Source organism: Bubalus bubalis, chromosome 2 (genome assembly GCF_019923935.1).
Source record: "Bubalus bubalis isolate 160015118507 breed Murrah chromosome 2, NDDB_SH_1, whole genome shotgun sequence".
Taxonomy (NCBI): Eukaryota; Metazoa; Chordata; class Mammalia; order Artiodactyla; family Bovidae; genus Bubalus; species Bubalus bubalis.
The window spans coordinates 58,662,883-58,685,553 of NC_059158.1; the positions used below are offsets into that span (position 1 = coordinate 58,662,883).

General features: G+C 37.1%; 1 protein-coding gene across 6 annotated transcripts in view; it reads right to left on the reverse strand.

Moving 5' to 3' along the window:
- The window catches only part of PMS1 (PMS1 homolog 1, mismatch repair system component), a 118,068-nt gene that overhangs the window by 44,112 nt on the left and 51,285 nt on the right, over positions 1-22,671 (reverse strand). For all 6 annotated transcript variants that reach the window (XM_044932534.1, XM_044932542.1, XM_025273423.2 and 3 more), the window contains exon 5: positions 18,880-19,043. In XM_044932534.1, coding sequence (XP_044788469.1) covers positions 18,880-19,043 — 164 coding nt within the window. The remainder of the gene's footprint in view (positions 1-18,879; positions 19,044-22,671) is intronic.

Below are 22,671 nucleotides of genomic sequence, written 5' to 3' on the forward strand. Positions count from 1 at the left end.
CTGCTCGGATCTGTGAAGGGCACAAAACACAGGCCCAACCGAGAGTCTGCGCCTCTGAGGACTACCCAAGTGCCTGAACCTGAGTGGCTTGGACCTGGGAAGTGCAGGCAGCCCAGGGCCGGCCTCGAGATGGTTCCCGGGGAAGCAACCTAGAGCCTGAGCAGCGTGGGCAGGGAGGCTACACGCGCCGTGAATGGGGGGCAGACCCAGTGTGGCTGAGGCACTGCGCGCACACGCCAGTGTTATTTGTTTGCAGCATCCCTCCCCACCTCCCCACAGCGCGACTGAAAAAAAAAAAAAAAAAAAAAAATGTCCTCCATCGTTCCCTTTGTGTCAGGGCGGAAACCAGACACTGAAGAGACCACCAAACAGAAGAAGCTATAACAGAGGGAACCGCCTTGGAAGCTACAGGCAATAGATTAAAACCCTGTGGTTACTACCAACTACATAGGAAGGGGCCTATAGATCTTGAGAAATATAAGTTGGACCAAGGAACTAGCCAAAAATGAACTGAACCCACAATACTCACAACAAAACCGGAGAAAGTCCTAGATATATTTTACCATTTTTACAATCATTCTTTCTTTCTTTAATTTTTTTTTTAAATTTTAAGTCCTCTATTATTCCTTTAATGTTCACTTTTATAACCGATTACTTTGCAAAAAAAAAAAAAAAAAAAGAGAAGAGGACCCTATTCTTTTTTTTAAAGCAAACTTCATATATATTTTTTTTTATAATTTTTTTGGCCTTGTTTTTTTTTTCTTTTCTTTTCCTTCTTTTCTTTAACATTGTATTTTGAAATTACAAACTCTACTCTAGATTTTTAATTTTAGCTTTTTGGTATTTGTTATCAATTTTGTACCTATAGTTTTTTTTTTATAATTTCTGTGACCCTTTTTTAATTTTTCTTTTTCTTTTTCTCTGTTCTTTCTCTTCTTCTTTTAAATAACATTGTATATCTGAAATTCCAAACTCTACTCTAGATTTTTAATTTATGCTTTTTGGTATTTGTTATCAATTTTGTACCTGTATTTTCTTTACAATTTATGCGACTTTGTTTGTTCTTGTTTGTTTTTTTTCCTCTCTCTTTCTTTTTCTTCTTCTTTTTTTAACATTGTATTTTTGAAATTCCAAACTCTACTCTAGATTTTTAACTTTTGCTTTTTGGTATTAGTTATCAATTTTGTACCTATATTTTCTTTATAATTTTCGTGACCTTGTTTGTTTTTGTTTGTTCGTTTTTTCTCTCTTTTCCTTCTTCTTTTCTTTAACATCGTATTTTTGAAATTCCAAACTCTACTCTAGATTTTTAATTTTTGCTTTTATGCATTTTTTACCAATTTTGTACCTTTAAGAACCCAATCTTCAGGACCCATTTTTCACTAGGGAGCGAGATTACTGGCTTGACTGCTCTCTCTCCCTTTGGACTCTCCTTTTTCTCCACCAGGTCGCCTGTGTCTCCTCCCTAACCCCTCTCTACTCTACCCAACTCTGTGAATTTCTGTGTGTTTCAGACAGTGGAGAACACTTAGGGAACTGATTACTGGCTGGATGTGTCTCCCTCCTTTTCATTCCCCCCTTTTATCCTCCTGGCCACCTCTGTCACCTTCCTCCTCCTTCTCTTCTCTGTATAACTCCGTGAACAACTCTGAGCGGTCCAGTTGTGGAGTGCACATAAGGAAGAGATTACTGGCTAGCCCACTCTCTCCTCTATTGATCCCACCTCATCTCATTCAGGTCACCTCTAACTCCCTCCTCCCTCTTCTCTTCTCCATGTAACGCTGTGAACCTCTCTGGGTGACCCTCACGGTAGAGAAACTTCATCTTTAACGTAGATGTTTTATCAATGGTGCTGTATAGAAGGAGAAGCTTTGAAACTACTGTAAAAATAAGACCGATAACTGGAAGCAGGAGGCTTAAGTCCAAACCCTGACTCCAGGGAGCTCCTGACTCCAAGGAACATTAATTGACAGGAGCTCATCAAATGCCTCCATACCTGCACTGAAACCAAGCACCACACAAGGGCCAACAAGTTTCAGGGCAAGACATACCAAGCAAATTCTCCAGCAACAAGGAACACAGCCCTGAGCTCCAAGATACAGGCAGCCCAAACTATAGACATCCCATAACTCATTACTGGACATTTCATTGCACTCCAGAGAGAAGAAATACAGCTCTACCCACCAGAACACCGACACAAGCTTCCCTAACCAAGAAACCTTGACAAGCCACCTGTACAAACCCATACAGAGCGAGGAAACGCCACAATAAAGAGAACTCCACAAACTGCCAGAATACAGAAAGGACACCCCAAACTCAGCAATTTAAATAAGATGAAGAGACAGAGGAATACCCAGCAGATAAAGGAACAGGATAAAAGCCCACCAAACCAAACAAAAGAGGAAGAGATAGGGAATCTACCTGATAAAGAATTCCGAATAATGATAGTGAAATTGATCCAAAAGCTTGAAATCAAAATGGAATCACAGATAAATAGCCTGGAGGCAAGGATTGAGAAGATGCAAAAAAGGTTTAACAAGGACCTAGAAGAAATAAGAGAGAGTCAATATATAATGAATAATGCAATAAATGAAATTAAAAACACTCTGGAGGCAACAAATAGTAGAATAACAGAGGCAGAAGATAGGATTAGTGAGTTAGAAGATAGAATGGTAGAAATAAATGAATCAGAGAGGATAAAAGAAAAACAAATTAAAAGAAATGAGGACAATCTCAGAGACCTCCAGGACAATATTAAACGCTACAACATTCGAATCATAGGGGTCCCAAAAGAAGAAGACAAAAAGAAAGGCCATGAGAAAATACTTGAAGAGATAATAGTTGAAAACTTCCCTAAAATGGGGAAGGAAATCATCACCCAAGTCCAAGAAACCCAGAGAGTCCCAAACAGGATAAACCCAAGGTGAAACACCCCCAAGACACATATTAATCAATTAACAAAGATCAAACACAAAGAACAAATATTAAAAGCAGCAAGGGAAAAACAACAAATAACACACAAGGGAATTCCCATAAGGATAACAGCTGATCTTTCAATAGAAACTCTTCAAGAGGAGGGAATGGCAAGACATACTTAAAGTGATGAAAGAAAATAACCTACAGCCCAGATTATTGTACCCAGCAAGGATCTCATTCAAGTATGAAGGAGAAATCAAAAGCTTTTCAGACAAGCAAAAGCTGAGAGAATTCTGCACCACCAAACCAGCTCTCCAACAAATACTAAAGGATATTCTCTAGACAGGAAACACAAAAACGGTATATAAAATCGAACCCAAAACAATAAAGTAAATGGCAACGGGATCATGCTTATCAGTAATTACCTTAAACGTAAATGGGTTGAATGCCCCAACCAAAAGACAAGGACTGGCTGAATGGATACAAAAACAAGACCCCTACATATGTTGTCTACAAGAGACCCACCTCAAAACAGGGGACACATACAGACTGAAAGTGAAGGGCTGGAAAAAGATTTTCCATGCAAATAGGGACCAAAGAAAGCAGGAGTAGCAATACTCATATCAGATAAAATAGACTTTAAAACAAAGGCTGTCAAAAGAGACAAAGATGGTCACTACATAATGATCAAAGGATCAATCCAAGAAGAAGATATAACAATTATAAATATATATGCACCCAACACAGGAGCGACGCAATATGTAAGACAAACGCTAACAAGTATGAAAGGAGAAATTAACAACAACACAATAATAGTGGGAGACTTTAATACCCCACTCACACCTATAGATAGATCAACTAAACAGAAAATTAACAAGGAAACACAAACTTTAAACAATACAATAGACCAGTTAGACCTAATTGATATCTATAGGACATTTCATCCCAAAACAATGAATTTCACCTTTTTCTCAAGTGCACATGGAACCTTCTCCAGGATAGATCACACCTGGGCCATAAATCTAGCCTTGGTAAATTCAAAAAAATAGAAATCATTCCAAGCATCTTTTCTGACCACAATGCAGTAAGATTAGATCTCAATTACAGGAGAAAAACTATTAAAAATTCCAACATATGGAGGCTGAACAACACACTGCTGAATAACCAACAAATCACAGGAGAAATCAAAAAAGAAATAAAAATTTCCATAGAAACTAATGAAAATGAAAACACAACAACCCAAAACCTATGGGACACTTTAAAAGCAGTCCTAAGGGGAAAGTTCATAGCAATACAGGCATACCTCAAGAAACAAGAAAAAAGTCAAATAAATAACCTAACTCTACACCTAAAGCAACTAGAAAAGGAAGAAATGAAGAACCCCAGGGTTAGTAGAAGGAAAGAAATCTTAAAATTAGGGCAGAAATAAATGCAAAAGAAACAAAAGAGACCATAGCAAAAATCAACAAAGCCAAAAGCTGGTTCTTTGAAAGGATAAATAAAATTGACAAACCATTAGCCAGACTCATCAAGAAACAAAGGGAGAAAAATCAAATCAATAAAATTAGAAATGAAAATGGAGAGATCACAACAGACAACACAGAAATACCAAGGATCATAAGAGACTACTATCAACAATTATATGCCAATAAAATGGACAATGTGGAAGAAATGGACAAATTCATAGAAAAGTACAACTTTCCAAAACTGGACCAGGAAGAAATAGAAAATCTTAAGAGACCCATCACAAGCACGGAAATTGAAACTGTAATCAAAAATCTTCCAGCAAACAAAAGCCCAGGTCCAGACGGCTTCACAGCTGAATTCTACCAAAAATTTAGAGAAGCGCTAACACCTATCCTGCTCAAACTCTTCCAGAAAATTGCAGAGGAAGGTAAACTTCCAAACTCATTCTATGAGGCCACCATCACCCTAATACCAAAACCTGACAAAGAGCCCACAAAAAAAGAAAACTACAGGCCAATATCACTGATGAACATAGAGGCAAAAATCCTTAACGAAATTCTAGCAATCAGAATCCAACAACAAATTAAAAAGATCATACACCATGACCAAGTGGGCTTTATCCCAGGGATGCAAGGATTCTTCAATATCCGCAAATCAATCAATGTAATACACCACATTAACAAATTGAAAAATAAAAACCATATGATTATCTCAATAGATGCAGAGAAAGCCTTTGACAAAATTCAACATCCATTTATGATAAAAACGCTCCAGAAAGCAGGAATAGAAGGAACATACCTCAACATAATAAAAGCTATATATGACAAACCCACAGCAAACATTATCCTCAATGGTGAAAAATTGAAAGCATTTCCTCTAAAGTCAGGAACAAGACAAGGGTGCCCACTTTCACCATTACTGTTCAACATAGTTTTGGAAGTTTTGGCCACAGCAATCAGAGCAGAAAAAGAAATAAAAGGAATCCTAATTGGAAAAGAAGAAGTAAAACTCTCACTGTTTGCAGATGACATGATCCTCTACATAGAAAACCCTAAAGACTCCACCAGAAAATTACTAGAACTAATCAATGATTATAGTAAAGTTGCAGGATATAAAATCAACACACAGAAATCCCTTGCATTCCTATACACTAATAATGAGAAAACAGAAATAGAAATTAAGGAAACAATTCCATTCACCATTGCAACGAAAAGAATAAAATACTTAGGAATATATCTACCTAAAGAAACTAAAGACCTATATATAGAAAACTATAAAACACTGGTGAAAGAAATCAAAGAGGACACTAATAGATGGAGAAATATACCATGTTCATGGATTGGAAGAATCAATATAGTGAAAATGAGTATACTACCCAAAGCAATCTATAGATTCAATGCAATCCCTATCAAGCTACCAACGGTATTCTTCACAGAGCTAGAACAAATAATTTCACAATTTGTATGGAAATACATAAAACCTCGAATCACCAAAGCTATCTTGAGAAAGACGAATGGAACTGGAGGAATCAACCTACCTGACTTCAGGCTCTACTACAAAGCCACAGTTATCAAGACAGTATGGTACTGGCACAAAGACAGAAATATTGATCAATGGAACAAAATAGAAAGCCCAGAGATAAATCCACGCACCTATGGACACCTTATCTTTGACAAAGGAGGTAAGAATATACAATGGATTAAAGACAATCTCTTTAACAAGTGGTGCTAGGAAAACTGGTCAACCACTTGTAAAAGAATGAAACTAGAACACTTTCTAACACCATACACAAAAATAAACTCAAAATGGATTAAAGATCTCAATGTAAGACCAGAAACTATAAAACTCCTAGAGGAGATCATAGGCAAAACAGTCTCTGACATACATCACAGCAGGATCCTCTATGACCCACCTCCCAGAATATTGGAAATAAAAGCAAAAATAAACAAATGGGACCTAATTAAACTTAAAAGCTTCTGCACAACAAAGGAAACTATTACCAAGGTGAAAAGGCAGCCTTCAGAATGGGAGAAAATAATAGCAAATGAAGCAACTGACAAACAACTAATCTCAAAAATATACAAGCAACTCCTACAGCTCAACTCCAGAAAAATAAATGACCCAATCAAAAAATGGGCCAAAGAACTAAATAGACATTTCTCCAAAGAAGACATACAGATGGCTAACAAACACATGAAAAAATGCTCAACATCACTCATTATCAGAGAAATGCAAATCAAAACCACTATGAGGTACCATTTCACACCAGTCAGAAAGGCTGCGATCCAAAAGTCTACAAGCAATAAATGCTGGAGAGGGTGTGGAGAAAAGGGAACCCTCTTACACTGTTGGTGGGAATGCAAACTAGTACAGCCACTATGGAGAACAGTGTGGAGATTCCTTAAAAAACTGGAAATAGAACTGCCTTATGATCCAGCAATCCCACTGCTAGGCATACACACTGAGGAAACCAGAAGGGAAAGAGACACGTGTACCCCAATGTTCATCGCAGCACTGTTTATAATAGCCAGGACATGGAAGCAACCTAGATGCCCATCAGCAGATGAATGGATAAGAAAGCTGTGGTACATATACACAATGGAGTATTACTCAGCCATTAAAAAGAATACATTTGAATCAGTTCTAATGAGGTGGATGAAACTGGAGCCTATTATACAGAGTGAAGTAAGCCAGAAAGAAAACCACCAATGCAGTATACTAATGCATATATATGGAATTTAGAAAGATGGTAACAATAACCCTGTGTACGAGACAGCAAAAAAGACACTGATGTATAGAACAGTCTTATGGACTCTGTGGGAGAGGGAGAGGGTGGGGAGATTTAGGAGAATGGCATTGAAACATGTAAAATATCATGTATGAAACGAGTCGGCAGTCCAGGTTCGATGCACGATACTGGATGCTTGGGGCTGGTGCACTGGGATGACCCAGAGGGAGGGTATGGGGAGGAGGAGGGAAGAGGGTTCAGGATGGGGAACACGGGTATACCTGTGGCGGATTCATTTCGATATTTGGCAAAACTAATACAATATTGTAAAGTTTAAAAATAAAATAAAATTTAAAAAAAAGTGAAAAAAAAAAAAGAAAAGAAAAACAATCTTCTTAACAATAGCACAAGAAGAAAAAAAATACTTAGAAATAAATTTAATGAGGGGAAAGAGCTGTATGATGATAAAAACTACCAAATACTAATGAAAGAAACTAAAGATGATGCAAATGGAAAGGCATTCTGTGCTCATGTATTTGAAGACTTAACATTGTTAAAACTTCTATACTACTCAAAGTGTTCTACAGATTTAATGCAATCTCTGTTTAAAAAAAAAAAAACAAAAAAACCCAGTGGTATTTTTTTACAGAAGTAGAAAAATACAATTCTAAAACTCATATGGACGTATAAAAGAGCATGAATAGTCAAATGATTCCTGAGAAACAAGAACAAAGCTAAGAGGCATCACAGGTCCTGAAGCTGAAATAGATTAAAAAGCTATAATAATCAAAACAGTATGGCAGCATACAGACAGACATAAATACCAACAGAAAAAATAGAGAGCCCAGTAAAACATCCATGCATATAAGGTCAACTGATGTCTGATAAGGGGCAAAAATACAGTGAGGAAAGGATAGCTTCTTCAATAAACAGTGTTGAGAAAACTGGATATCCTCATGCAAAAGCTGGACCCTTATATCACTCCACACATAAAAATCAACTTAAAACAGATTAAAGACATAAATAAACACCTGAAACTGTAGAACTAGAAAAGAACACACAAGAAATGCTTTATGACACTGGTCCTGACAATGATTTCCTGGATATTACACCAAAAGTACAAGCAACAAAAAGCAAAAATAGTCAAGTGGGACTACATAAAGATGCTCCTGCACAACAGTGGAAGCAATCAACAAAGTGAAAAGGCAAGCCATGAAATGGGAGAAAACATTTACAAACTATACACCTGATGATTGACATCCAAAATATACAAGGTACTCCTACAATGCAAAAGCAAAAGAATCTAATAACCCAACAAAAAAACAGGCTAAGGATTTAAATAGACATTTCTCCAAAGAAGAAATACAAATGGTCAACAGGTATATGAAAAATGCTCAATATCACTGACCATGAGTGAAATGCAAATCAAAAGCACAAAGAGGTATATCACCTCACACCTGTCAGGATAGCTATTACCAAAAAAAAAAAAGGAAAAGACAACAAGTATTGGTAAGAATATTGGTGGAGAAACTAGAACCCTTTATAGTTTGTGGAGATGCAAAATGGTGCAGCTGATATGGAAAACAGAATGGAGATACTTTCAAATATTAAAAATAGAAATATCATATGACCTAGATATCCAATATCTGGGTATTTTCCAAAAGGCAAATCTCAAAGAGATATTAGCATTCCCATGTTCACTACAGCACTATTTACAATGACCAAGATGTGGAAACACCCTAAGTGTTCACTGATGGATGAATGGATAAAGAAAATGTATTTATATACATACAGTGAAATATTATTAGGCCTCAAAAAAGAAGGAAATTCTACAACATGTGACAACATGGATGAATCATGAGGAACATTATGCCAAGTGAAATAAACTAGTCACACAAAGACAAATACTGCATGATTCCATATATATTAGGCATCTAAAATGGACAAATTCATAGCATCAAAGAGTCAAATGGTGATTAACAAGGACTAGGGTTAGGAAAAAATTGGAAGTTACTAACAAATGGGCATAAAGTTTCAGTTAGGGTTCGTAAGTTCCAGAGACCTGCTGTACATCATACCTCTACTCAACAATACTATATTGTACACTTAAAAATTTGTTAAGTGTGTAGATCTTATGTTCAGAGTTCTTAATACAATAATACTGAAAAAAAGAAAAAAGAAGACCAAATCCACAGATTCTGACCTGCCAACACTCCTATAATCAGCTGGTTCCCTGATACTTAGTTGATGGCATTTCTTTTCCCATACATCCTGTTCAGGCAAATATCCCAACAATTACCTTATGGTTCTTTATTTTTCTAATTCTGTCCTCTTATTTAAAAAACAAGCAACAAGTTTTAAAGCTAACAAATAATATCCAGTCTGGAGTTGATCAGCTTTTCTTTCTTAACAGACTAGTCAACAAAAACTTTGTTGAAGAGGTAACAAATAACTTCACTTCCAAAGTTTTGCTTGATTCTATTAGGTTATTTCTGGAGAGAAATCAAAATTATGCCAGAGTAATTCATGAGTGCACTGTCACTCAGTCATGTCCAACTCTTTGCAACCACATGGATGGTAGCCCACCAGGTTCCTCTGTCTATGGAATTCTCCAGCTAAGAATACTGGACTGGGTAGCTATTCCCTTCTCTAGGCTATCTTCCTAACCCAGGGATCACATCCAGGTCTCTTGCATTGCAGGCAGATTTTTTTTTTTTTTTTTTTTTTTTTTTAACCTTCTGAGCCACCAGGGAATTCATGAAGGTGCTATATATTGGAAAAGACAGATGCACCCATTCAGGAATAAAACAGGGATGTAATATTACCATTTTCCTAAGCATATAAAGTTAAATAAATCAGGTATCCTCATCCTTGTATCTTCATTATCTACGTGCAGTCTCATGGATTCTTCCTTACAATAGTGATCACCCTCTTTGTTTTCCATGCCCAATCTGTTTATCCTAATTCAGCCACATAGTGTCTGGATTTTTGTTATAGCTTCCTAACTAAGGTCTCTGCTTATAGCTTCCTATAATTCCTCCCAGCACGTTACTACCAAACTAACCGCCACAGGTTAACACCTTGATCAAGTCACTTCCCTACTCCCAATTTTCTATTAAAAACAAAACAAAACAAAAAAAAACAGCCTAGCATTAAAGACCCTTTATAATCTAGACTCAAACTGTCTTTCAGGATTTATCTTCCTATATTCCTTTATATAACTACCTACTCACATAACTTGACTTATTCACTGCCTCTAAATACTTTCCTACCTCCATCTTTTATATTCATACTATTCCTATACCTAGAATGATTTTGATCCATTTATCCCTATTAGCAAAGTATACTGTAGTAAAATCAGCCCATGACCCACCCATTTGTGGAATCCTAGGTGAGACCACTTTGATTGTTCCTACTCCACTGAATCGATTAACACCCACCTGCCAAGTGGCTTAAGTCAGCCCTCCCTCTTCTGTGACTTTCAAGCAGGCCTCCAGAAAGAAAGGGAAAGGTCTGAGTATAAAAGTTGATGCTTGATATTTTGCACTTCTCTGTTCCAGTTGTTATTTTTAATTCTATTGATACCATCTACCCCTGTATCTTTGGTGCTTTAATATCTATGTTAACAATCCAGTATGGGCTGGTGCCACCAATGGGATGGAATTCTCCTGTCCTGCGTGCTCTCAACCCGTAATCACACTCTGTAATTTACCATGTATTTTTTGAGTACCTACATGAAGTACTACTGTCAGCACTAGGGACACATCAGCGATAAAAGTCAAAAATCTCTCCCCTCATGGAAGTTGTATCTAGAGGAGGAAAGAAAGACAATAAATTAAGGTAGGTACAATATACAGCATGTTAGATAGAAGTTTTAGTAAGAAAAATAAAGCAGGAAAACGTGTGTGTGTGGGGGGAAACAGTTATAGTTTTAGGGTGAATAAAGAAAACGTCACTGAAAAAGTTTTAAGTAAAGAACTGAAAGATGAGGATTGAGCCAGATATACAGAAGAATGTCTGAGGCAAATGAACCACAAATAAAAAGGTCCTGAGTTGGAAGTATGACTGGCAGGTTCAAGGAAAAAACAAGGAGGCCAGTTAGCTGGAGCCAAGAAAATAAATGAATGAGATCAGACATTATAATAGTGGGTCAGATCACCTATATTGGGTCAGCAAACTATAGCCTAAGGACTGAATCCAACCTACCATCTGCTTTTTAAAGTAAAGTTTTAATACCTCTACTTTCATGCTACAACAGCAGAGCTGAACAGTTGTGAGGCAAACTGTATGAGTTAGAAAACCCCAAATATTTATACTGTGGTTCTTTACAAAAAAGGTTTACTAAACTTCCAGGTGCCTCAGTAGTAAAGAATCTGCCCACGATGCAGGACACACAGGTTCGATCCCTGAATCAGGAAAACCCCTGAAGAAGGAAATGGCAACCCATTCCAGTATGATTACCTGGGAAACCCCATGGAAAGAGGAATCTGGCATGCTACAGTCCACAGGGTTTCTTTTACAGAATCACTCTAGCTGTTAGGCTCAGAATAAAGACAGCAAGGTAGGAAGTGGGGAGAATTAGAATATTACTACAAAAATCCAGGTGAGCAATCATGGTGGCTTGGATCATACACATGGTGAAAAGTGTTAGATTTTAGATATATTTTGAATGCAGACCAACAGAATTTACTCTTTTATCAGATTAAAGTGTGGAAGAATCAGTAGTTAAGGATAACCCTAAGCGTTTTGGTTTGCCAACAGAAAAAACAGAGTTCTCATATACTGATGGGGAAGGATATGTAAAGAGCAATTCTGAGAGACAAGGGAGGGAGCTTTACTGTTTGTCATGTTAAATGTGAGGAGCTTATTACTAAACAAAGAGAAATTTGGGGAGGTAGTTAGATCTATGAGTTTGGAGTTCAGGAAAGTTACAGAATGGAGATAAAAACTGAGGAGTCATCATTGTATAAATGACACCCAGAAGCATGAGATGCACTCATCAAGAAAATGAACACATACATGTGTGTGTGTAACTATATATATATATGTGAGAATGAATTACATACATCAACTTCACAATTGAGCCACAGGACACTAAATGTTTACAAGTTAGGATATGATGGGGAACTAGAAGACTGATAACAAATGGTAGAAAGATGAGGGAAAAAACCAAGGATGTGTGTTGACCTAGAAGCCAAGTGAAAAAGTGTTTCAAGGATGAGATCAACTGTGGTAAATGTTAAGTAAGATAAAATCCGAGAAATGACCACTGGATTCAGAAATCTGAAAGTCAATGGTGACCTTGGAAAAAGTAGTTTTGGTGGAGTGGTAGAAAGAGAAAGTCTGACTAGAGTGGGTTCGAGAGAGAATGGGAAGAAAGCTCATTGGAGACAGTGAATACAGACACTTATTTTAAGAAACTTTGCCCAACTGAAGCAATTGGCCTTGCCTAAAAACATGAGGCATGCATCTATAATAATAGAAGAGAAGGTTGAATGTTATGGGCACAATTGCAGACAGGTGGATAGTTTATAAAAGTTCTCTCAATTTTCTCAGTAAAATAGGATGTAAGATCAAGTAAGAGTGAAGACAGGGAAGAAAGACTTGATTGTCTGAGAAGAGAGATGAAATAGCTCTTTGGGATTTTGCAACTCAACATATGGATTATGGACCAGCAGCAACTGTACCACCTGAAGACTGGCTGGAAATGTAGAATCTCAAGTCCTCGCTGAGCTACTAAATCAGAATCTGTTCTGTTAACAAGATGCCCAGGTGATTTGCTTATACAGTAAAATTGCCTTAAAGCACTGTGGATATAGGAGACCAGGAGAGAAAACAGACCACAGAAACACAGTATGACTACCAGGAAGTACTAAGATTAGTGATTATGAATTTAAAACAGTACTAGTCATTTTGATTTGCATTTCTCTAATAATTGGCAATGTTAAACATTTTCTCATGTGCCTTTTGGTCATCTCTGTATGTCTTCTTTGGAGAAATGTCTTAGATCTTTTGTCCATTTTTTGATTGGGTAGTTTGTTTTTTTTGTTTGATAATGAATGTATGAGTTCTCTGTACATTTAGGAGATTAATGCCTTATTAGTCACATCATTTGTAAATATTTTCTCCCATTCTGTAGGTTGTCTTTTTGTTTTGTTTATGGTTTCCCTTGTGGTGCAAAAGCTTTGCTAGGTCCCATTTGTGTGTGTGTATATATATACACACTAAGACATAAAGTTGGAATATTACTCAGCCATGAAAAGGAATGAAATAAGGCATTTGCAGAAACATGGATGGACTTAGAGGTTATCATACTAAGTGAAGTTAAGTGAGTCAGAGAAAGACAAATATGTGACATTGCTTATATGTGAAATCTAAAAAAAAAAAAAAAATGAACTTATATACAAAAGAGAAATAGATCCCACAGAAAATATAAAACAAACTTATGATTACCAAACTGCCAATCTGTCCCTCCCCCACACCCCACTCCCACTTGGCAACCACAAATTTGTTTTCTCTATCTGTGGGTCTGTTTCTGTTTCACAGAGAACTTCATCTGTGTCATATTCTATATGCCACATATAAGCTGCATCATATGGTATTTGTCTTTCTCTTTCTGGCTTACTTCACTTAGTATGATAACCTCTATGGCATCATTTCATTCTTTTTTATGATCCATACTCAGTATATTGTAATACTAAGTGAGAATTAAAAGGAAAACAGATATAAGTAAAATGCAGCCCTCCCTTCCACAAAAGGCTGTTGGGACAGGGAGAGAGAATGCAAATCATTTCCAATAAAGCAAAAATCATATAATAGGGACAGAGAAAATGCTATGGAAAAAGTTACAGAATAAGTCTTGCTGAGGGACAGGGGAAGGCTTTAAAGATTTCTTAAAAATAGTGTCAGCAAACATAAAAATTAGAAATCAACTAAACTAAAATCTGACTTATATACGTCTCTTATCTTTTCTATATAGTATTTCTCAGAAGTCAGGTGAAAAGTAAAAGAATTTAATATAACAAAGAATAAAACATGAGAACCAATAAAAATTTTATCCTTAATTTGCAAGTAAAAACAAACCAAAAGACAAAACAAAAGACAAATCATAATTGATAATTAGCCCCAAGTTAACCTTAAAACATATCTGAAGGCACATTCACTTTCACTAATGAAAAAAGAAATAAAAACAATTCCACCCAAACTTTCAAGGTTGGAACTGGAGGGATATATTCTTCAGAAGAAAGGAGCATTCAAACCATAATCCTGAACTGAAATTTCTCTTTGATTATACTGCCTCCACAACACTGGAGGGGATGGGAGAGGGAGATGGCCTTTAACACTGGTCCAGTTATGGGCAAAAGACTTTTCCTTGATTCCTCACAGCACAGGTGAAACAAAACTGGGACACTGACAAAATATGAGTAAAAGGCTAAAAGGTGCAAAGTAGAATAAAATGAACAAAGGGAATACCACAAATGTATGGGATACGGATTGTAAACTACCATTTATTTATCTTCAGTTTATTACCCAATAAATGTGTCCCTTCTTTCTCATTCTTAGTCATCATTCTTCCAGACTTCAAAAATAAATAAACTAATCTCAATAAGCCTTAACAGTCATGTCATATGAAGGAGAGATAGGTAAAAAGTCATTAATTAATTTTCCTCTTGTAACAGAAAGACCTTATATCCATAATATCCAATTCAGCTTTTGCAATACCAGTGGGCCTCTAATTATCAAGATAGAATTAAATTCAAAATAATTTTTAAAAACACAAATGATACTTTAGGCAAAGGAAAATATTCCCCAAAATCAACAAGTATGAAGTATTAAAGTATCCATTATTTGAAATCACATATTTATCATTATGTTTGAACTAGTGCTCTATAAAATTACTCATGAACATATGAAACAGCTAATATTAAGTGGGTTTCAGATCTTACCAAATTGAGAAAAACTCCTAATTCTGTGAAATAACTATTTTATAAATGAAAAAAAAACATATAGCTGGACCTCACAGGGATTCAGTTACAAAACTAAGGCTGAAGACTGTAGTGCTTATCTAAGGAATGGCTCTAGCATTTCTCCAAATAAAATCTACTTTAAATAAAGTCACTGAATCCACTTGTAAATTATTTCCCTTTGGCTGTCTCATTATTCAATATGCTTTCAAGGAACATGGTGATGAAAGAAGAAAAATACCTCTTTCTAACATAACCATACTGGCAAGAACATCAACATTATCAGTATTCAAAGAATGTCTTGGCAGGTTATAAACCTTCATAAAAAGAAGGAGCACTAATCCAAGATGTCAAAATAGCAATAGTACTTCTCATATTATGTGCAATATGATTGTTTGTTTGTAACGCAGAAAAAATTTTTTCAAATGAAGAGAAACCAATATCGCCATGTTTAAATTTTAAGCTAAGGCAAAAAAAAATTTCTCAGAAAAGCACATAAAGTATGATAAACATAAGCATTATTTGTAAGAGTAGAGCAGAACTCAATGTTTAGAGAGATTTATGATAATGTGTTGATGCTATTTTTGGAACTTAAACAATATATTTAACATTTGAGGTACAACAGCATACTAAGAAATAAAAGAGTGAAATAATAATTTATACTAAAAGAAAAAAGCTTAGAAATATAACTGAGTCCATGATTTCCTTGTGTAGGTTACTTAATTTTACGACAAGACTTTATTTGGGCTATATTAGTAGGCACACTTTACTTTAAAGTCTTAAGAAACTTTTAAATACAGCACTATCTTCAGATCTCATAATCTAGCTCTATTTAAATACTCAACGCTAAAAACTGATGCCAAGACAGTGACATTTTACTTACAGTACTTGCACCTTCAGAAATGTCAAATTCCCCAAGAGGAAGGCATAGCCAGTTACCTCAGCATGTGCATTAAAAAAAAGATGCCTGATGAAACTTTTGATTAAACAAAGACTAAACATACTGTGTCCATAATTATTATAAAACTATTTCATGTGCTATTTTCCACTTGAAGGTTTTTACCTTCCTTTAAGCTTTTCATGTGGCTCTTCCTGTCCACAAACTGATTTATAATTTTATTGTAAGACTTTTGATAGTCTTACATTACTTTAATAGTGCAATACTCTCCAAGATTTGCACTGCATCTGAAATTATTGAAGGCCACTGAGAGACCTGTGTTTGCTCAATATAAGCTCAGATATGGTGTACTTGAAAAATTATAAAATACATTGTATTGAAAAATACTACTTTCCATTTTCAAAAGAAAATACCTACACTGATGATTTTACACAGGTTGGGAAAATAATAAACTTATCCTAAGTTTAGAAGATATATATTTGACTTCAAATACGCATCTCCATTACATTAGACAATAATCTTATTTTATTCTTCTGTTTTCTCTTCCTCAAAACTTTTCTCTTTGGTTGCAGTCACTATTCTGCTATAAAAATGTAGCTCCTGTCTTCATGTTTTACCTTTTGCCATCTGTTTTCCTCTCCTGATCATTCTTTCTTTTGCCTTTGATATTTTCTTAACTTGGGTACATTCAACTTTTAATAACGAAATGTTCTTTGGATCAAGAGGTCATAGGGTTATTTATATTAGCAGGATGAGCCTCCATCCATCAACATCCTGAGGAATTCTAGCATGATAGAGCTGGAAGAGATTTCAAGGTATCATTTGGTTGAGCTCTATGCCAGCAGTAACAGGTGGCTGACTATTCTTAATGTTTTTCTTTCTTTTTTATTTTTTTAAGATGACTAAAAATTCTGATCATAAATATTCCACTGTAACTTGGTTTAATATGAGAATCTTCTTGGACTTCCCTGGTGGTCCTGCGGTTAAGAAGCTGCCTGCCAAGGCAGGGGACGTGGGTTTGATCCCTGGTCTGGAAAGATTCCACATGCTGCGGGGCAACTAAGCACATAGAGCACAACTACTGAGCCCACACGCCATGACGACTAAACTTATGCACTCTAGACCCCACATGCCACAACAAGAGAAGTCACTGCAATGAGAAGCCCAGGGACTGCAACTAGAGAAAGCTTGCTCGCAGCAATGAAGACCTGGAGTAGCCAAAAATAATTAAATTAAAAAACATATGGATACAGGAAGCTTGGGGCTGGTGCACTGGGATGACCCAGAGGGATGGTATGGGGAGGGAGGTGGGAGGGGGGGTTCAGGATGGGGAACACGTGTACACCCGTGGCGGATGCATGTTGATGTACGGCAAAACCAATACAATATTGTAAAGTAAAATGATAATAAACTTTTAAAAAAAGGAAAAAAAGAAAAGAAAAATGGAGATTAAAAAAAAAAAAAAACTATGGAATCTTCTTAATAACAAGCAAAAAGACATGGAGTAGAAAGAAAACTGGATGAAAAAGTGCTCGGATCTCAGTAGAATTACTTACTGTAAAATAGAAAACAGGGCTTCCCTCATCTGCCTGCCAATGCAGCAGACACAGGTTCGATACCTGATCCAGGAAGATTCCACATGCCACAGATCAACTGAGCCCGTGTGCCAAAACCATTGAGCCTGTGCTCTAGAGCTCGGGAGCCAACACTACTGAGCTCACATGCCACAACTATGGAAGCCCACATGCCCTAGAGCCCATGCTCTGCCACAAAATAAGCCACTGAAACGAGAAGCCTGTGCACCGTAACTGGCGAGCAGCCCTTGCTCGCTGTCACTGCAGAAAAGCCCATGCAACAACAAAGACACACCACAGCCACGAATAAAGAGATAAAATCAGGAAAACTGCTAGTTGATGTTTAAGAAGGAAATTTATTAACAAAAACAATTCCTTAGATCATTCTGAGCTTCCCTATACAAATAGAGGTAAGGCTGTCTATCCTACAAGGTTATTCTAGGTGCTCTGAAACCTAGAAAAGAACTACACAATGTAATATAGTATTAAAATACGAAGACAAAACAGTAGAGTGTGAAGAATCTATACTCAGTAAGCATGTAAAGTTTCAAAACCAATCTCAACATTTACCAGCTGTGCAATACTGAGCAAACCTCTCTAAGTCCAGTGTAGAGGACCACTGCAAGTTGATATACTGTCTCTTCACTCGGCTGTTGCTGTGGAGTACAGGGGTTTCATGCAACTGTTACGGGCACTGGCCCTGTGCACACCCTCAATAAATGTTACCTCTCTACTCCCCACCAGGTTTACAAACTTCTACTCTCCTTACAGTAAATATTTTGAGGTGCATATGTAGAATTTTATGAAACAGAACATTCAGAAGATATGTAAACCTTCCTTTCCCCTAATATTTATCAAGCAACAAGAGGAATTCCTCATCAGCCCTGCTTTGAAAAATGGAAAGAAATGAGTAGAGTTTCCTTTAAAAAGCAAACACAAAACTCTTCCAAAGAAGAAACCATTTAAAATAAAAGGTAGAAAATATCACTAAACAGTGAACTTATTTTTTGTTTGTTTGTTTTTAAACAGTGAACTTCTTAAAGGAAAATAACAAGTCTCAGTCATCTTCATATTTAGGAAGCACTCAAACATTCCTTGGATGAAAAAGTCTCTTGGTGGAATAACTTATCTTAGAAATTAAGAAATAAAAGGTTCAATCAGATTTCATATAGATGTGAGGTAACAAAGATGCTCTTTATACAATAAAGAAAAAAACTAAACAAACATGGACAAATTTTGAAAGACTCTTACACATCTGATTTAGACAAAATGCACTGTCCCGTTACTACGTCACGTATCAAAAAATTCTGTAGAAAGTACAATAATGCTTACCTTGTTATGTATAAAAACAATCCTTACATCAGGTTTAAGTATACCATAGCTTATAAGGAGATCTTGAATCTTTTTAATTTCATCTTTACATTTTTTAGCAGTTGAGTAAAATTGCTTTCTTACAGGTAGATTCTTAAATAATCGTAAAGCAGTTACAGTTGTACCTGTTGGCAGATAAGAAGAAAGCATATTTAGATGTAGAAGGAACCTCACAGATCTTCAAATCCACATACAATCAGTAATTAACTCCTTTTATTACTGAAGGCCATTTCTCTTCAAACCGTGGGAACCCAAAGAAGGCTCAACTGTGCGAGCTATTCTGACCTCTTGCTAGGCTCTCCTCTTTCTAACAGGTCTTACCCATTAAGTATGATCTCTTTTATGTGGGCTTCTCACGTGGCGCTAGTGGTAAAGAATCTGCCTGACAATACAGCAGACTTAAGAGCTGTGGGTTTGATCCCTAGGTTGGGAAGATCCCTGGGAGGAGGGCATGCCTTACCCACTCCAATATTCTTGCCTGGAGAATTCCATGGACAGAGAAGCCTGGTGGGCTACAATCCACAGGGTTTCAAAGAGTCAGATATGACTGAAGCAACTTAACATGTGTGATCTAAACAGGAATAATCTTATTTCTACCACTACTGAAAAACATGGGCTTACTGCTGATAGAATGTAGTATCTTAAGAAATCTGCTGATATTCTAACTACCTGGGAATGATGCTTATTCTGCACTTTAAAACATACAGGTGATATAAGGCTACACAGCATATGTATAACCTTAATTATTCAATTAAAAATTCTTATCTGATGTGCAACACCATTAATTATCAGAGAAATGTATATCATAATTACAATGAGGTATCACCTCTCACTGGTTAGAATGGCCATCATTAAAAAGTCTACAAATAATAAATTCTGGAGAGGGTGTACAGAAAAGAGAATCCTCTTACACTGTTGGTGGGAATGTGAATTGGTACAGCCACTATGGAAAACAGTATGGAGGTTTCTTAACAAAAGCTACCATATGATCTAGCTACTCTGCTTCTGGGCATATATCCAGAGAAAACTCTATTTCAAAAAGATACATGTACCCCAATGTTCAAAGCAGCACTATTTACAAAAGTCAAGACATGGAAGCTACCTAAATGTCCACTGACACATGAACAGATAGAAAGTGGGGTGATAAGGGAAGTCCGAGATGGAGGGGATATGTATACATATAGCTGACTCACTTTGTCATACAGCAGAAATTAACAAAACATTGTAAAGCAATTATACACCAGCACAATTAAAAAAAAATAAAAAAGAAGATGTAGTACACACACACACACACACACAATGGACTGAGCCAGAAAAAATAAAATAATGCCACTTGCAACAACATGGATAGACCTAGAGATTATCATATTAAGTGAAATAAATCAGAGAAAGACAATGTATGATATTACTCATATGCGGAATTTAAAATATGACACAAATGAATTTATTAACAAAACAGAAATAGACTCATGGACACAGAAAACAAATCAAAAGGAAAATAGCAAGACAGAGAGAAAATCAGGAATTTGGGATGAGCAGATACAAACTACTATATATAATACAGGTAAACAACAAGGTCCAACTGTACAACACAAGGAACTATATATTCAGTAGCTTATTTATAATAACCTATAATGGAAAAGATATGAAAAAGAATATATATGTGTATAACTGAATCACACCAGAAACTAATACAATATAAATCAAGTAAATACAATATAAATCAAGTATACTTCAAGTAAAAAAATTCTTATCTGAAATAATATCTAGTTGCCTGGTTTAATTTATCTCATCTTCTGAAATATGCAAAACTAGGATAATGAAACAAAAGCTTTTTTTTTTTAATTGTGAACTTATTTAACCAAAAACTTGAGGGGTGGGGTCAAGATGGCAGAGTAGGATACAGAGCTCACTTCCCCCTACTAACACATCAAAAATACATCTACGTGTGGAGCAGTTATCACCGAAAACAAACTGGAGACTGGCATTCAGACTCTTCCATAACCAAAGGTGTAAGAAAGACGCACGTGACACTGAACGCAGGGGAAGGGAACCAAGTCTGTGCAATTGCCCGCCCCTTCCGACAGAGGGCGCAGAAGAGGAAAGCGCACACGGGCCCAGAGGCCCTTCCCAGGGAACAATCAGCTGGAACCAGTTACTGGGCTCCCTATCCCTGGGGTCCAACACCAGGAAGGTGAGTCCCTTCAGGTGGTTTCAAAACCAGTGGGACTGACAGGCTCTAAGAAACCTAGACTCCACTCACGAAGAGTGAGCAGATGCTTGCTTACTCCTGAAATAGGACAGAGGGAGCAGGTCTCTGGCCTGTTTCCCACTACCACCCCAGCACACACCTTGGACGAGTTGAGCGGCCACTCTGGCTTGGGCTCGTCCTGTGGCACAGCTCCACACTATAACAAGGGCTGCCTTAGCCAGCGGAAGTGCACAGTTGCAGGGGACCGGTGTGGCTTGGATCTGGGGCAGCATCCAAACAGGTCAGGGGCGATCGTTGCTGGTGCTTGCAAAGGAGGTGGACTGGGAACAGTCTGGAACTCTGACTGGTAATAGGGCATCCATGGTGCATGCCCAGTCCACACAGGGCATCTGCCCTGGCCCTTCCTGCTCCGCAGAAGAGCTCCACTTTTAGGGCAAGGGCTGCCCTGGCTGTGGAGAATGTAGTTGTAGAGGGTGGAGCTGGCTCAGGCCCGAAGCAGCATCTGAACAGGGAAAGGAAACCACTGCGGGCACTCCTGGAGAGAGTGGATCAACAGCAGTCTGGTACTCTAAAATGGTGCCAGAACCACAGGGCATGCACCCCAATCCATGACAAGTGCCCCACACGTGCCCCTCTTGCTTCAGCCCCCCTCGAGGGCAAGTGTGCCAATGCTGGGAGGGGGAGCGCACATACTTAGAGAAAACAGAGCCAGCTCAGACCTGATCCTCAGGCCTTGTATTCCGGCAACATGGAACCTGATCTCATCCACAATCGGGTGGTATTGGTCACTGGGCAGAGAAGCCCCAGCTCACACTTGACTCTGTTCCAGCCCATCTGTCTCTATCCCTAGACCCAAATAAGCTGAAAGCTGCCAGCACTCCGTGGAGGAAGATGTAATCGTGTTCATATAAAACCCAGCTCTCCTACCAAAGGCACCTGGTACTAACTAGGGATGACCCAACAGACACCCCTACAAGACTGCAATAGGTAACTGTTTCACCAAGTTTCATAGAGACACAGAAAAGTAAGCAAAATAACAAGACACTTCTGAAGTGAATGACAAATGAAGACATTTGCTTCAGATGAAAGAACAAAACAAAACCCATGGAAAAAAAAAACTATTAATGACACTGGTAAATAATTTACTAGATAAAGAATTCAAAGCATTACTAATCAGAATGCTAACTGGACTTGGGAAAAGAACAGATGAACACAGTGAGAACTTTAACAAGGAACTAAAAAAAGAAAAAAGTCAGAACTGAATACAATAACTGAAATGAAAAATACAGTAGAAAGAAATAACAGTAGACTTGGTGATACAGAAGAACACTTTTTAAGTGGTATGGAAGACAAAATAATAGAAATCACCCCATCAGAACAACAAAAAGAAAAACAAATTTTAAAAAATGGGAAGAGTTTTTAAGAGACCTCTAGGACAACAACAAACATATTAACATTTGCTTATAGGGTCCAAGAAGGAGGAGAGAGAAAAGGGTTGAAAATATATGTGAAGAAGTTATGGCTAAAATTTTCCCAAACCT